Raw genomic sequence first — 15,517 nt, 5'->3', positions numbered from 1 at the left:
AGCACCCAGCTCCTCCGTCTCTGCCCGACAGGAAGCTGAGAATCCGGAAACCCCTCCCCTGAGCTCCTGCCCCAGCTGGCACCTGTGCCTTACCACTCCAGGAGTTCCTCGGGCCTGGCCTCCCTCCCTCCTCCTCCACCCTGCTGGCCAGACCACTCACAGCAGTCGGACTCGTCTGACCAGTCCCCGCAGTCATCATCCCCGTCGCAGTGGTAGATATCGAGGATGCAGCGGCCGTAGGCACACTGGAACTCCTCCAGGTTGCAGGGGGGCGTGGGCACTGCTGAGGCTGGAAGGCAGGCAGGGGTCGGGAGCGGCATACACTCAGGCCCGGACACAGGACAGAGGCCCTGACTCCTCCAGGGGGTGAGACGTTCAAGCAAGGAGAGCGAGTTTCATCTGGGACGGTCCCGATGGACTCCCGTGTGCGGGTGGACCGACGCGAGCCGTCCCTCCGCACCTGGGGAACGGGCTCCCACCCGCGCTCCTGGCCCACTGCGCATGCGCCCTGCAGCCTGGCCCTCGCGCCCCTGGGATGCCGCCCTCGGCCCCGGCCCAGCCCACCAGCCTGGGTTCTGGGGCCACTCACGACAGCTCTCCTCGTCAGAGCCATCTTTGCAGTCGGTGTCACCGTCGCAGTACCAGTGCTCGGCGATGCAGCTTCCGTCACTGCAGCGGAATTCCTTGTCAGAGCACTTGCGCATGTCTGGGGGACGCAACGGGACAGCGATCCTGCAGGAGCCCTACAGGCCGCGCTCCTTCCATCACCCCCAAAGCCCCCCCTCACCGCCCCTGAGGGTCTGACCCAATCCCTGCCAGACATCACAGACTTGGTGCAGACTGCGGTGGGGGGAAGCCGCGGCCCTGGCGAGACTGGGCCTCGGGCTCCTGTCCCGCCCCGCGGTTCCCGGGGGGTCTGCACGGTTCTGCCCCTCAGCCTTCCTGCTGGTGCTCCAGATACCCAGGCAGTTGAGGGTGCAGCAGTGCTAGAACGGGTGCTGCCCACTGTCCCGGAGGCCATGCCACCGCAGCCGTCCCCCCACCCCCACCCCAGAGCTCCACTCACCACACTGCTCATCGCTGTTGTCGCCGCAGTCATTGTCCCCATCGCAGTGCCACAGACTCCGGATGCAGTAGCCGTTCTGGCAGGGGAACTCGTCCTCCTCACACTCCCGGGGGGCTGCGGGCACACAGCAGTCAGGCCGCTGCAGGCCCGACAGACAGGCCCACAGAACAGGGCAGTTGCGCTATCCCAACATTGCCAGGAGGGATCTGAAGCAGGGGGCCCTCTCTTGGGCTCATCTAACCAAGAGCTGAAGACCCTAGAGCTGACGTGGACCTGGGGCATCATTTTCTAGTTGAAAATCCCTTCCCAGCAGAGCCTGATGGAGCCCGCCTGGCGCCACCGGCACTCACGGCAGTCCTGCTCGTCTGAGTCGTCCTCGCAGTCGTTGTCCCCATCACACACCCAGGAGCGGCGGATGCACTTGCCATTGTCACAGTGAAAGTCAAGAGGAGAACAGGTGGGCAGCACTGAGTCCCGGCAAAAGAACACAACAGAGAATCAGAGCCTGGGACACTTACCGAAGACAGCCTCACCTGGGCTGGAAACCCTTTGCCAACACCCCTGCCCCCACGTCTCCCCGCGTGAGCTGCAGTCCTTCCTCACAGACTCCCATGCCTGCCCCCAGCTCATGGAGAAGCGAAGCAGAAACCACAGCTGAGAAGCCAGACTACTGGCAGGGAATGGCCACGAGGGGTTCACAGGGCAGGGCAGCCCAAGGAACCCAAAACCACTGAGAGGGCAGTAAGAAAAACATGAGCAAGAAAGAGAAGTGTATTTTTTTTTCTTTTCCTCCTGTTAAATGATGATTAACATATCTGGGCTCAATTTCCAGTTCTAGAACTCATTACTTATCACACTGAGTGAGTCAGGTACCCTCTCTGAGCCACAGGTTCTCTGACTGTAACAATGGGAGTAATTATACTTGGCTCACAGCGGTCTTTTGAGAGAATGCACATGACAGTGCTACATGAAAGTGAGCCATTTATCATCACAATTAGCTGACCCGGTGGGGGTTAACAAGGTCCAGGTTGTAGCTTCAATCTTATTAGACTAATTAGCCACCCTCAGACCTAGGTGCTGCAGGTGGCACCCCAGACAACTGGCTCAGCAGCAACAGGCCTAGAGATCCGAGGCAGGATGCCCTAGCCTGTTGTGCATACATTACTGAGCTAGGGGAAAGGAAGATTTAAAGAGACTATAAGATTTCTTACAAAGTTCCTATTATTAAAAAAGATATGATTATACAGAATACCAGCATAAGATATACAGAAATAATCTGCATCCACATGTAGTATGCACATTAAAAAATGCACAAATACGCAGTACAAATATACAAACATATATTCACATAAATACGGAGAGATCTATTTAAAGAGACTGCCTACAGTTTTCGAGGGTGTTTTCTTCCACACTTGTCACAGTTTATTGGTCATATCTGCATGGAAAATATAGGAAAGACAGGAGGACTGGAGCCATATATACTGTGAAGAAGCCACCCATCTGTCAATATCTGTCACCCTCACAGGAGTCCAATGTGCTGAGTCTGACACGGCCAGTGCACAGAACACTCCCTTACACCCTCATCCCTGGGTTCTCCTTCTAAGGCTTCCCGCCGCTGCCTGGGGGCTGGGGGCTGGAGGTGCCTGGTGGGGGAGGGAGGCGCTTACTACAGCCGTCCTCATCGCTGTGGTCCCCGCAGTCGTTGTCCCCGTCACACTGCCACTGCGCAGGGATGCAGGTACACTCGCCGAGGGCGCTCACTGCACACGTGAAGTGGCTCCGACCACAAGCACACTCGGGGCTGCTGGCCAGGCCTGGGCAGAGGGGAAAGGAACCAGTGAGGGCTCGGCTCCTGCCTAACCAAAGCGCATTCCAGAGAGTAAAGCAGAGGAGCCTAGTCTAGTGGTCAGGGAGCCACAGTGATACCACGGGGAGATGCAGACCATGCAATCATGCCTTCCCCCTTCCTCCAATGCACAAATGGTCAAGAAGATAATCTGTGGCTCTGGATTCATAAGCAGTCCAGGTACCCCTTCTATGATCGGGGCTTTTGGCCCAGTACCCCCAAGAGACCGGAGATAAACAATGCCACTCAGAGAGACGGTGCTCTTGGGGAAAAGGAGCAGGGGGACAGAAAGGGTGATGCAGAGAGAAACTCAGTACCCTTCCCTCCAAAGCTACGTTGAAATATGGATGCTTTTGCCTCTGGCCAGGACCAGACCCTTGGTTGTTGGCCAGGGAGGGCAAGAAATAGTGGAATTAAAATGCCGGAGCCCCTTTTGGAATAAGGAATCCATACAGGGGACCAGGAAGCAGCACAGGCTGTTGTGAGTCTCCCGATCAGAGGTTAGAACTCACCTTTGAGGAGGGTGACCAGGAGAAGCAGAGTCCCAGGGGGAGGGGACCAGGGCAGAGTGACTGGGACCAGTCAGAGCCTTCTTGTCTGTGGGACAGGCCACAGCCCGGAGGAAGGATGGCAGAAGCAGCCCCTCCCCCAGCCTCAGCAGCATGCAGCTGGGCTTCCCTATTGAGCTTGGAGCTATCTGCCTGGCCAAGTCCCATGACCGGCTGCTGTGCCCCCTCCCCAGCGTGCCCAGCAGGATGCCCTGGGATGGCGTGTGAATGGCTCAGTGCCCCTGCTCCAGCCTCAGCTGGAACAAAGGGTTCTGCCAGGGTCACTCTCCCCCCCTCCCTGCATTCATCTAACCCGCTGGGCTGCTGCAGCTGGGAAAGAAGGGGGCCACCGCTCATTGCTCATCTCTCCCCCTTGCTTTCTTCTCCCCTTAGCTGGGCCTTGCCCTCAGTCTGGGCTGGAACAGGGAAGGAATTAAGGCCCAGAATGAAAGGGTGTACTGCTATCCCCTCCAAAAGCAAGGAGAGAGCCCTGAAGCTGTCCCTCTCCACTTGAACCCCCAAAGGTAAGTGTGAGCATAAGGCATGGATTCCTATCCTAATCTGCAGATGGATGGCTGGATGGCTGGATAGATGGCTGGATGGCTGGATAGATGGCTGGCTGGCTGGCTGGCTGGCTGGCTGGCTGGCCGGCCAGCATTTGGGATCAGTGAACCACTGAAACTATAGGCAAAATGTACATTTCTGGAGTAAAGGACCACAAATTTCACCAGATCCTCAACTGAGACCTCGCCTTCCCCTTCCATAAGCGAAGGCAATCAGCTGCCCTAGAAAAGATGCTGGATTTCCTGTGGAAACCAAAGGAATCGTTTTGAGAGGTGCAGCATCTCTACACTTCAGAGGAAGGCTTTACTCCAAGCCCAGGGCTCCTGTCTGTCCAGGTCTGTCTGCACGTGCAGGACAGAGGATTCTTCCCCAGGGAAGCACTGAAGACCCATCTGGCCCAGCCCCTGCCCCAGCCCCATCCTTTTGGGCCTATTCAGAGAGCACGGAGAAGGGAATGGGCTTTTTTCACTCAGACCCTGAGCAACTTTTGTGACCAGGTCATCACAGCTATGGGTACTACTTTAAGGAACTCTGGCTGGATGAAACAGCAAAGACTAAATATTCCAAAGGACTCCATTCAATGGGCTTCCCAGCATGCAGATCCCCTTCATAGGGAGGAATGGTGAAGAGAAAAGATAAGACTAACTCAGTGGTTCTCAATCAGGGATGGTTTGTCCCCCAGGGGGACATCTGGCAATGTGTGACATTTTTGGTTGTCATGACTGGGGGTACTTCGGGCATCTAATGGGTAGAAGCCAGGGATGCTGCTGGACATCCTACAATGTACAGGGCAGGCCCCCACAACAAAGAAATTCTCCAGCCCCAAATGTCAAGAGAGGTCGAGAACACAGCAGGGAGCAAGAATTCACGTTGGGTGAAGGGGGTGACAACACCAGAGAGGAAGAAGGGAGGTTTGGAGGAGCAGGAGAGGAAAGCACGAGAGGTGCCCTGGACCAGAGCAGACAGACTGGGCTCCCCTGACCAGCTGTGTGACCTTGTACAAGTCGCTTGGCTCCCTGAGCCTCTGCTTCCTTGTTTGTGAAAAGCCACACGGATTGGACCAGAAGGTCAACGTGGACGAACCTAACCTCGTGCCTTGGCACACCGAAGATGTTCAGTAAATACAGGCTGGGGCCGTGGACTGTTGTGGATGCAGGGACTAAATTTTTCCCAAAGCACCAAGATTAGGAGAGCAAGAACAGCAGGATTGCGGTGCTGCTTGCAAGTTAAAAAATATTACCGAAGGTAGAGGAGCCTTCAGTCCCCGGCTGATTTTCTTTTTTTTAGGGCCCCACCCCCTGCCTTTGGCTGCACAATAAAAGAAGTCCCGATTTCCCGCAGCAGACTTCAGGAACAAAGCATTCCATCGGGTGGGCACCGAGTTAGTTGCAGGCGGCCCAAGAGTCCCGGCTTCCTGCCTGGCATAGCAGCCGTCATCAGGCAAACCCTGCGCTTGGGCTTTCCTACAGTAAACAGACACATTATACTCCAAAAAGCCAGCTCTCTGGACAACCGCTGCCCCTCTGGGATTCCCGGAGGTAGAATTCTGCCTTTTCACACAAGTCCTGGCTGCGATCAGAAAGGACAGCTTTTAACCCTTTTGAACAAAACGAGTGAAGAAAGGAAACAGATGAGGGCGGGTGGCACGCTCAGCCTTCACTTTGGAAAGCGGTTAAGTTAGAGTACTCAGCTATGCTCTTGGCCTTGAAAGCTATTTGCCAGCCACACTCCGTTCAGCCTCCAGGGGCTTGGGCCTTTTTGACCTAAAGCAATTCAACAACAGAAAAGATCTCTCCCCAAAGTGTTCCCTACCCTTGATAGGCAAGTCATCCAGTTTTGGGGGATACATGGGAATGGGCTCATAGGGTCTTCCTGGGAGGTTAACCAAAATCCCACCACTTACACCTTGCCTCCTTTGCCTCAGCCACCTACCCAGATCCTCACGGCCTTGTTTTGAAGGAAAGAAGGGCAACATCCATTTGGTGGTATACCAGATGTTTGTGGAACGTTGTAGTAAAGAGCATAGATTCTGGAGTCAGAGACTGGAGTTCAAGTCCTGATTCTACAACCAACTCTACAACTTTGAGCAAGTTGATTAAGGTCTCTGAGCCTCAGTTTCCTCATCTATAAAATACAAATCCATGTAAACTGCTGGAGAGACTGGAGTTCAAGTCCTGGTTCTACCACCAACTCTACAACTTTGAGCAAGTTGATTAAGGTCTCTGAGCCTCAGTTTCCTCATCTATAAAATGCGAATCCATGTAAACTGCTTAGCACAGGACCAGCGCATGGCAAAAGCTTTATAATAATACAACCATAATATTTACTGAGGATGTACTTACCAGGTGCCCTTCAGATACTTTTCTAAGTGCTTTTCTTTTTTTTTTTTTAAAGATTTTATTTATTTATTTGAAAGAGAGAGAGCACATGAGAGAGGGGAGGGTCAAAGGGAGAAGCAGACTCCCCGCCAAGCAGGAAGCCTTATGCGGGACTCGATCCAGGGACTCCAGGATCATAACCTGAGCCGAAGGTAGTCGCTTAACCAACTGAGCCACCCAGGCGCCCTAAGTGCTTTTCTTATGTTACATCACTGAATGCTCTCAACAACCCTGGGAGGTGACACTGCTATTATTGTCACTTTACAAAAGTTGAAGACACTGAGACACAGAGAGACAAAGTCTGTTGCTAGGTCACACAGGTACTAACTAAGGATTGAAGCCAGCATTCACACCCAGGCGGATTGATCCCAGAGCCTCTGCTCTTAATCACTTCATTACACTGCCTCCCAAAGAGTGGTATCGCTCTCTTGAGAATTTCCAAAAAGGGGAGGTCAAAAAGGGGAGTTTACAACACTGAGACTCCTGGATCCCTCTCCTTTATGCATTCTCCATTAGCAAATACACAGTGAGTTTGTGGATCTCAGGCAGTAACCTCTCCTTCTGGTTACTGCTCAGACTAAAGACCAATGTCTCTTGCCCCAAGGTAAAGTAGTGAAGCAGGGACAGTCTGGAGCCCCAGCGCTTTGAACCAGGGCCTCTGTGTTGTGTTGGTCCAGAAAGGAACAGGGCTTCTGACAACAAATAATAATGATTTGCAGTAACTCTTTAAAAAGTTTGCAAGCTAATTTTGCATGCAAACTTTCATTCACCTTTAATCATTACAACAACCCTCATTAGTTATTGCAGTCCCCACTTAATAGGTAAGGTTATCTGCTTTGGCCAAGGTCATGGGGTCAGTAGGAGAGCCAGGATGGCAGCCCCATTCTGCCCCTTAGACCAGTATTCTTCTCCTAATGTGATCTCAGAATCTGGATTTGCAACAAGCTTCCCAGAGGACACTGATGCATACTCAAGGTTAGAGAGGCACCGCTCTCTACCATCCCAGAGAATGCTCAGCTGAAGGGGGGACCACACCTGTCACTTAGAGGCCCACGGTGGACAGTGGCTGTACACAGCTACAGAGCAGCTTTTTCAAGTTGAACCAGGAATGAGAAGGCTTAAGGAGTGTCCTGTGAGTGCTGGGATCAGACGGCTACCAGAGGGGAAGGGATTACAATAGAAAGGGAGGAACCATCATCACTCATATCAAGGGTTTTTGTAACACACCAAAGCTCTCCTCTCTCCTCTTGCCCACTGTTGGCAATGATGAGGATATTAACCTCATTTAATAAGGATAAATTATGTGAAATGAAATAAACTACATCCAGGCCAACCAAGGGACAGATCCACTGATTTCATCTCCTTGGGCAGCCTAAGCAGTCAGTGTTTCTCACTGAAAGGGTTACCCATGGAGCAAGACAAAACTCGTAACTAAAAGGAGTGGGAGCAAGGAGCCATGTGGCAATGGATTTCACCTCATCCATAAGATACCTGGAATCAGGAGAGCCCTGGGCACCTATAAACAGCCCCTGTTCCAAAGGACAGAGCTTGCTTAGAAAACATCAGAGCCAACAACAAAAAAGGTAAATGGTGGGCAGAAGGAGGCCAGGAAGTGCACCCTTTCCTGATGCTGCCCTACCTGGACCCATGAGGCCCCAGATGAACTGAAAGCCCCTGGTCTGTGCTCCAGAGGCCCTCTGTGCCTCCTCAGCATTTAGCCCGCTGTGGGATCCCTGTTCACTTAACAGACCATAAGCCTCCTGGCCGTTGGAGTTGTATGACACAGAGTTTTTGCCTTGTATTCACAGTGCACGGTTCAATGCTTGGTATGTAGTAGTTGATCAATACAAGTTTGTAAAATGAAGGAATGAATGCTATATTTAGGTAGAGTCTTGTGCATGTTGGAGTCAAAGGAAAAGAGAGGCCCAGAGTATCAGAAATAAAAGTAGTGGGGTGCCTAGGTGGCTCAGTCGTTAAGCGTCTGCCTTCGGCTCAGGTCATGATCCCAGGGTCCTGGGATCGAGCCCTGCATCGGGCTCCCTGCTCTGTGGAGAGCCTGCTTCTCCCTCTCCCACTCCTCCTGCTTGTGTTCCCTCTCTTGCTGTCTCTCTCTCTGTCAAATAAATAAAATCTTAAAAAAAAAAAAAAGAAAGAAAAGTAGTTATTTCCTACCTAATCTGTACGGAAGAAAACAAGAATCTTCTTTTTAAGGGGGGTATCCTGGTCCTATCCAGTTCCAGACCACTTCCTTCTCCTACAAGAGTTCCTTTTGCTCACTGGATTGGCAGGCTGTGATACTGACATGCTATGATTCTACTTATTTCTGTCCCTAAATCCTTAGAGGCCAGCCTCACCTGGTGTGAAAAATCTACCAGGTGAAGTCATCTCCTCGGGGGCTGCCTCAGGGAGGGGCAGCTTCAGACACATGATTACTGGTCCCGTCAAGTTCAGCCCTCTCTTGCCATTCTTAACCATGGAAAAGAAGTTCGTAATGGTCAATCTCCAAAGTTATGAGGCAGGGGAGCATAATGTTAAGAGCATGGGAACATGGCTATCTGCTCCTGGGCATATTATTTAAATCTCTTTATACCCTAGTTGCTCATCAGGAAAATCAGGATAAGCATAGCCCCTACCTCACACGGACGTTATCAGAATTAAATTAGTTAATTCATAAAAAGCACTTAGCATAATGCCTGGCACATCCTAGGCTCTCAGTGAACAACAGCTCTTGCTATTACTATGATAGAATTTGACTCACCCAGAATCGTCTTATCCAGCCACCCCATGACTATTAAGCCCTGCTATTTCAGGGCTCAAGGTATCTAAAAACCATACTGTGGACCAAGCTGCAGTGCCCCCCTCCATGGGTTAAGCTGGTGGCATGAATGACCACAGGAAGAGGGGGACGAGGGTACTGTGGCAAGAGTCCTGCATCAGTGCCTTTCTGTGGAGGAGCTCCAGGCTCATAGTATCCTTTATCTTTACCTCGTTTATCAACAAATTCCTAGGAGGCAAGTATAGAAAAGAGCATTCAGAACCTAAATCACAGAGCAATTCAGAATTGGATTAGCCTCCTCTATTGTAAAATGGGGGTAATAATAGTACTTCTCTCACAGGGTTGCTGGGCCGTTTAAATGAAATAATACATATGAAGTACAAGGTAAGGAGCTATTACTGTTGTTGTTATTAATCCCCATCATCTTCACCTAGATATGTCCTCTCTCTCAACCCAGTAACGTAGCTATGATACTAGGCTGTCTCCCTGCAGGTCCTCAAAAGTCTACTTACCCTGCCCAGCAGCTCAGTCAACAGATTTCACAAATCCAACAGGGCTTGAATGTGGCTGTGCTCTGCGAGGTGCTGCTCAAAATACTGCTTTCCTCTCCCCCCACCTCTCAAAACACAAGGTCCACACAGTAATACATGGCTTCACGAAAGCAACAAACCTCATCTCTCCTCCTGGGAACTTTTTAAAGCCTCGCTCTGGGGCGCCTGGGCAGCTCAGTTGGTTAAGCCTCTGACTCTCGATTTCGGCTCAGGTCACGATCTCAGGGTTGTGAGATCGAGCCCGGTGTCGGGCTCCATGCTGGGCGTGGAGCCTGCTTGAGATTTTCTCTCTCCCTCTGCTTCTGCCCCCACCTCTAAATAAATAAATAAAGCCTCCCTCTGTCAAGAGCATGGAGAAGTTATTCTTTTTGCATCGAGAATCCATGAGAGGATGAAGACTGAAAACAGAGAGGGGAAGTCAATCTAAGACATAATATAGATAGTCCCAACCTAGATCTTTCGTTATAGCTTGGATATAAAATATTCCATACTAAGGGGCTGTATGGGTTAGAGGCTTAAAAGCTTAGGCTCTGGGTTCAAATCCTGGGCCAGTTCCTCACTAGCTGTGTGACAAACTGCTCTGAGCCTTAGTTTCTTATCTGTAAGACAGGAACCTAACAGTACCTACTTCATCAGGACACTGTGAGCAGTAAATGTGGTAATATGCCATAAATACCCCAGTGCCAGGGAGGTAGCAAAAGATTTTAAAATGTTAACTGCCCTGGAAGTAACTCTATATTATTTAGACCACATGTCCCAGTTTGTGATGTAAAAAATGGTTACCATCGATGCTTCCCAGAAGAGCAGAAATTCTTATTTGGGGGAGATGCGTATTAGAACCATTTGCTTTTACCCCCTCTCTGAACCTGTAGTTGAAATTTCTTGTTCAAACTGCCTGAGGAGTGGGAGGGTTGGGGGAGTGGAGAGAGGAGGAAAGAACTCCCCTTTCTTATTTGCTAGGCTTATGGATATTATAACCTCGCGTCTGTGTTTGGTCACCGGAAGGGTGTAGTTGACCCAACAGAGAAACTATCTCTTGTCCTCATTCATGCCTAAAAGGTGGTGGCAGGCATGCTCCCAAGGCTGACGCCAACCAAAGGTACATTTGGAGTGCCTCTCCCACCCCCGCCCTGTAGTCCTGGCAGGAAATGGAGCTGCTGAGCTTGGAGAGGCATTTATGATCTCCAAGCTTTATTTCACGTGCTGATCAGGTGTCCTTCCCAGTATCCTACTCAGTACCTGCCTGAGCCTACACCCAGACAGGAGGAGGGTCCCTCTCCTCCAAAAAGACTCTGCCTTGAGCCCAGAGCCTCCCCACCCCAGAAAACCTCTGCTGATAAATTATGCAGCAGCACCTTTGTGTTGCTGCCTCCCAGCCAGATGGGAGGTTTGCTCCCAGTCTTTTGTCTCCGACTTTGCTCCCAGCTCAGATCCTTGGCTCCGTGCAGAGGTGAGGGGGTAGCTCCCGTAGGCCAAGTCAGGGCTTGCAGCAAGTCCCAGCAAGGCTTTTCCCAGCTGGGTCTCAGGCAGAGCCCTGCCCTGCCTCACTCTGACCTGAATGAGCAGGGGAATGAGTGTTAGGGACGCTTATAGTCAATCCACTCAGCTACGGGAATGCCTAAGTGCAGTGAAAGAATGAAGTTTGCTCAGAAGGGCGTAAAGAGGTGCCCAAGGGCACCTAAGATGTTTGCTTCTTGCTAAATCAAAAATGCAGAACAGAAAATGGAGTCAACCGACCGCCAGGAAGGCCAGAGAATCAGCTCTTCTTACCGGCTGCTCTTGGTTACGGTCAACTTTCTGCAGCCCCCAAAAACATCACATCACTGGCACCAACTTAAAAGGAAGAAACAAAGAGACAACAGGGGTCAAACTTTGGGGTGGAGGAGCTGGGGGCTGGGGTGGGGGTGAGTCATGGGCTTGAGACCCACATCAATCATCCCTGCACACTGACAGGATTCCTGATTGAAGACGGTAGTCATGAAGAAAGGCGGCGCTGCAATGGCCCAGCCCCCAAATTGGGGCAATTACTACCTTATGAGCTCTGGGGACTGACTCCTTTCCCAGGCCAGTGGGAGGGAGAGCTTGGAATTCTAAACTGTTCCAGCTACAAGAGACCTCAGCCAACACCTCTCACCCCAGGTCACGGCATCCTTAGAGTGAGATCCCTGGCCTCATCCCTGACCACAGAGCTTTTAACAAGGAAGCTCCCAGAGGAAAACCCCATCTCCCAGGACCTATCTCAGGAGAACTAAGGTGGTGTGGGCTCCCTAGACTCATGGTATAGCTTAACAGATCTCCTTTCTGGAAGTATGGGCAGGAGGGAAACTATGCTTAGGTTTCATTAGGTTTTCAAGGTGGGGTGGGAAGAAGGGGCAAGATCTTTAAAAGAGAAAAGCAAAAAACCAGCTGAAATGAATGAAGGGCTGACCTTCCATTTTAGCGCATGACACTACAGTATAAGGATTTGTTTACCTGGCTCCCATAGTCCAAAGGTAAGAACCATCTTTAATCTACTTAGGCAAACTTGCTAACAAACAGCTAACATTTATCCAAGCCTGCAGTGACGGAGTAGCCTGTGTTGAATGGTTTGAATACACTATTATCTCATTTAATTTTTTTTAAAAGATTTTATTTATTTATTTGAGAGAGAGAGAATGAGAGAGAGCACATGAGAGGGAGGAGGGTCAGAGGACGAAGCAGACTCCCTGCCGAGCAGGGAGCCTGATGCGGGACTCGATCCAGGGACTCCAGGATCATGACCTGAGCCGAAGGCAGTCGCTTAACCAACTGAGCCACCCAGGCGCCCCTTATCTCATTTAATTTTTACAATATTCTCGCATGATAATTTATTACTACTCCAGCTCGCCCCCCATTTACAGATAAGAATCCTGAAGTTCAGGGAGATTAAGTGTTTTGCACAGGGTCACAAGAAGTGCCCAAGCCAAGATTCAAACCCAGGGATGCCTGTGTTGCTTAATCACCAAGCTATATACATGGTGGTTAAGATTAGTACTTGGCAAATGTGTGTTTGCTGAATGAATGAACAAATGAATGGGTGCAGAGCCCAATTTAGGGAATGCTCCTGAGTGTATCTGGGAGAAAGAGCCTGACCCTGTCAGCTCTAAGCTGGAGGGAGAGCAGCAAGCACAGGCATTCATCAGAGCTATTTATAGGGCCAAACTCGGGCCCTGCCAACCAGCCAGTCCTTAGGAAGTCTTTCCTGGGACACAGAATCCCACCATGCTGAGAAGGGGAGAAGGACTTCCCCTGCTGAAGATGAGATGGTAATCCAGACACAGTCTGGGGCCCAGATGCTCCATGCCTAGGCAACTATGGCAAAACTTGTAGCTAGGCTTCATCAAGGAATGTAGAGATTGTGGCTGGAACAGGCTCTAACAGACTTACTCAACCAAGGGCATGGAACTGTCTCATAATTATGAGATGTGCCCAATCATTAAAAAAAGACAAGTCTTCTTCTTAAAGTAGTCCCTGAAATTCCCTATCCAGGAAGCCCCTGGTATTGACCTTCTCTTCAAAGGAGAAGCAACATAGCCAATCCTTCCTATTTTTCCTCTTCTTAGGGATCAAGATTATCAGCGAATCAGTAGAAAGAGTGAACAAAGACCTATAAAATACCCTGTCCTCTGTGACCTTCTGTGTTCTTTGCTGGCCCAGAAGATGGACATGCCCAACGTGTTCTGTATCAGACATAGCCAGACTGGTTCCCTTGCACCTGTCATTCTTAATACCATGTGCCAGTCCCAAAGATGTTATCTGATATTCAAGAGGGGACAGAAGAGGAAATCCAAAATCAGTGACAAGCCAAGCATCTTTCACAAGTCCAACAAGATCAGGGACAAGGTCAATCAAGCACCATGACAACAGCCAGATGGAAAGGAGATCAGTCTCAGCTCTACTCTTTTGCACTCAACCTCAGAAATAGCCTTCTATCTACTTAAGCACCTGGGCAGAATTTTCAACTTTTTGCTTATCTGGAAGAGATCTCCAAGACAAACATGGTTTCTACTCTTCCAATGGTGGTAGACTGTCTGAGGCCTCACCTCAACTCTCAGGAGAAAGATACCCAGGGCTGTCAACAGCAATCAAGTTTCCTAACAAAATCTTCAAGGTTGGAGTGTTATGTAGGTTCAGGCCAAACACGTAGGATCTAGGAAAAACCCACAGGACTAGCAGCATCCAACTAAGCACCTTAAACCTTAGTGTACTGCATCCATACTATAAAACACTGTCTTCTCCATGAGCCCCTGGAACATAGTGTTAGGGACCTTCTTGGTGATATTTCTGGTTGAGCAATTGCTCAGTCTCATTGGTGAACCATGAATCTGTCCTTTCCTCCCACCCCCCGGACCTCCAAGGATGGTTCAGTATCAGGCTAGGGGAAGTTTAGATCTTCCTGCCCCTGAGTGTCCTTACACATGCACACAGAAAGTCTCCCATGCTCAGAAGTATCTATTAAACTTTTTGTCCTCAGGGCACCTGGGTGGCTTAGTGGGTTAAGGGTCTGCCTTCAGCTCAGGTCATGATCTCAGGGTCCTGGGATAGAGCCCAGTGAGGGGATCCCTGCTCAGCACGGAGCCTGCTTCTCCCTCTGCCTCTGCTCCTCCCCCTGTTTGTGCTCTCTCTCAAATAAATAAATAAAATCTTTAAAAAAAAAATAAAGTTTTTATCCTTAAAAAGAACCCAAAAGAGGGGAGCCTGGGTGGCTCAGTCAGTTAAGCGGCTGCCTTCGGCTCCGGTCATGATCCCAGGGTCCTGGGATCGAGTCCCACATCGGGCTCCCTGCTCAGCGGAGAGCCTGCTTCTCCCTCTCCCTGCCTCTCTGCCTGCTTGTGCTTCTCTCTCTCTATCAAATAAATAAATAAATAATCTTAAAAAAAAAAAAAAAGAACCCAAAAGAGTTATCAAGAAGCCCCCCATCCTTTCTCTGTGAAGCATTAAATATACACAACTTGCTACCTCCATTCTCAGTGGAGATGTAGTATATGCAGTTTTGACAGCTCTGGAGCAATAAAATCCTCTTGATCAGTCTCAGCCCAGAACCTTCCAGCTCCCCTTTCCCTAGGGCAGAAGGCGACAATCTCCTCCTGTTGGTATCCGTTTTAGCCTTTTTTTTTTTTTTTTTCCTTTTTTCCCAGTGCCGTGCCATTTCTCTTGATCTTTTTCAAAACTTCCTCCAGGGGGCCGAGAGGAAAGTTCCATCCCCTTCTCTTGCAGCCCGAAGGGGGAAACCCCCCAAAAAGCATAGCTGTCCCTTTAAGGGGCCCATGTGGTGGGAAGAGCAGCTACATTCCTACCCCAGTAGGGCCGCTGTCCCGACACGCCAAAGAGGCTACAAATAACCTTCTAGGAGAGAGCCCGGGAGGGGGAGAGCACAGTGCGAGGAGGAACGTGGCTCGGCCAGGCTACTACGCGGAGAGGAAGAGCCGAGAGAAAGAGCTCAGTCGGCGTTAGAGAGGGCATGGAAAAAGTCGTTTAAAACCCACGGGTAGTTTAAATAACAGACACGAGAACTCTGTTCTGGATTTGGGAGGTAAACCAATCTTTAAAACGAGTGCCCAGGCATCTCCACGCCCTGCCAGGCAAGTGCCGAAATCCGCACTATTTCCACACGAGCTCCCGCACGCTAAAGAAAGAACCGGTGCAAGCCAGGCCCAGGGTCTAGAGACCCCTCCGTTCCAAACCCCACCCCCTCCTCCGGGCTGCGAGAATGAGAAGATTCGGATCTCACCGCCCCCCCCGGCTGAATCGGGTTGGGGTTCAGAGATCA

General features: G+C 50.6%; 1 protein-coding gene across 1 annotated transcript in view; it reads right to left on the bottom strand.

The window, feature by feature from the left end:
• The window catches only part of LRP4 (LDL receptor related protein 4), a 50,649-nt gene that overhangs the window by 33,842 nt on the left and 1,290 nt on the right, over positions 1–15,517 (bottom strand). The window contains exons 2-6 of the mRNA XM_045893774.3: positions 2,734–2,880; positions 1,417–1,533; positions 1,067–1,180; positions 590–706; positions 161–289 (exon numbers count right to left, since the gene is read on the bottom strand). Coding sequence (XP_045749730.1) covers positions 161–289; positions 590–706; positions 1,067–1,180; positions 1,417–1,533; positions 2,734–2,880 — 624 coding nt within the window. The remainder of the gene's footprint in view (positions 1–160; positions 290–589; positions 707–1,066; positions 1,181–1,416; positions 1,534–2,733; positions 2,881–15,517) is intronic.

Source organism: Mirounga angustirostris, unplaced genomic scaffold, assembly GCF_029215605.1.
Source record: "Mirounga angustirostris isolate CCGP_5_RB_7025 unplaced genomic scaffold, mMirAng1.0.hap1 SCAF_13, whole genome shotgun sequence".
In the NCBI taxonomy this organism is placed as follows: Eukaryota; Metazoa; Chordata; class Mammalia; order Carnivora; family Phocidae; genus Mirounga; species Mirounga angustirostris.
The sequence above is the reverse complement of the archived record's forward strand: the minus strand, read 5'-3'. Positions and strand labels throughout refer to the sequence as shown.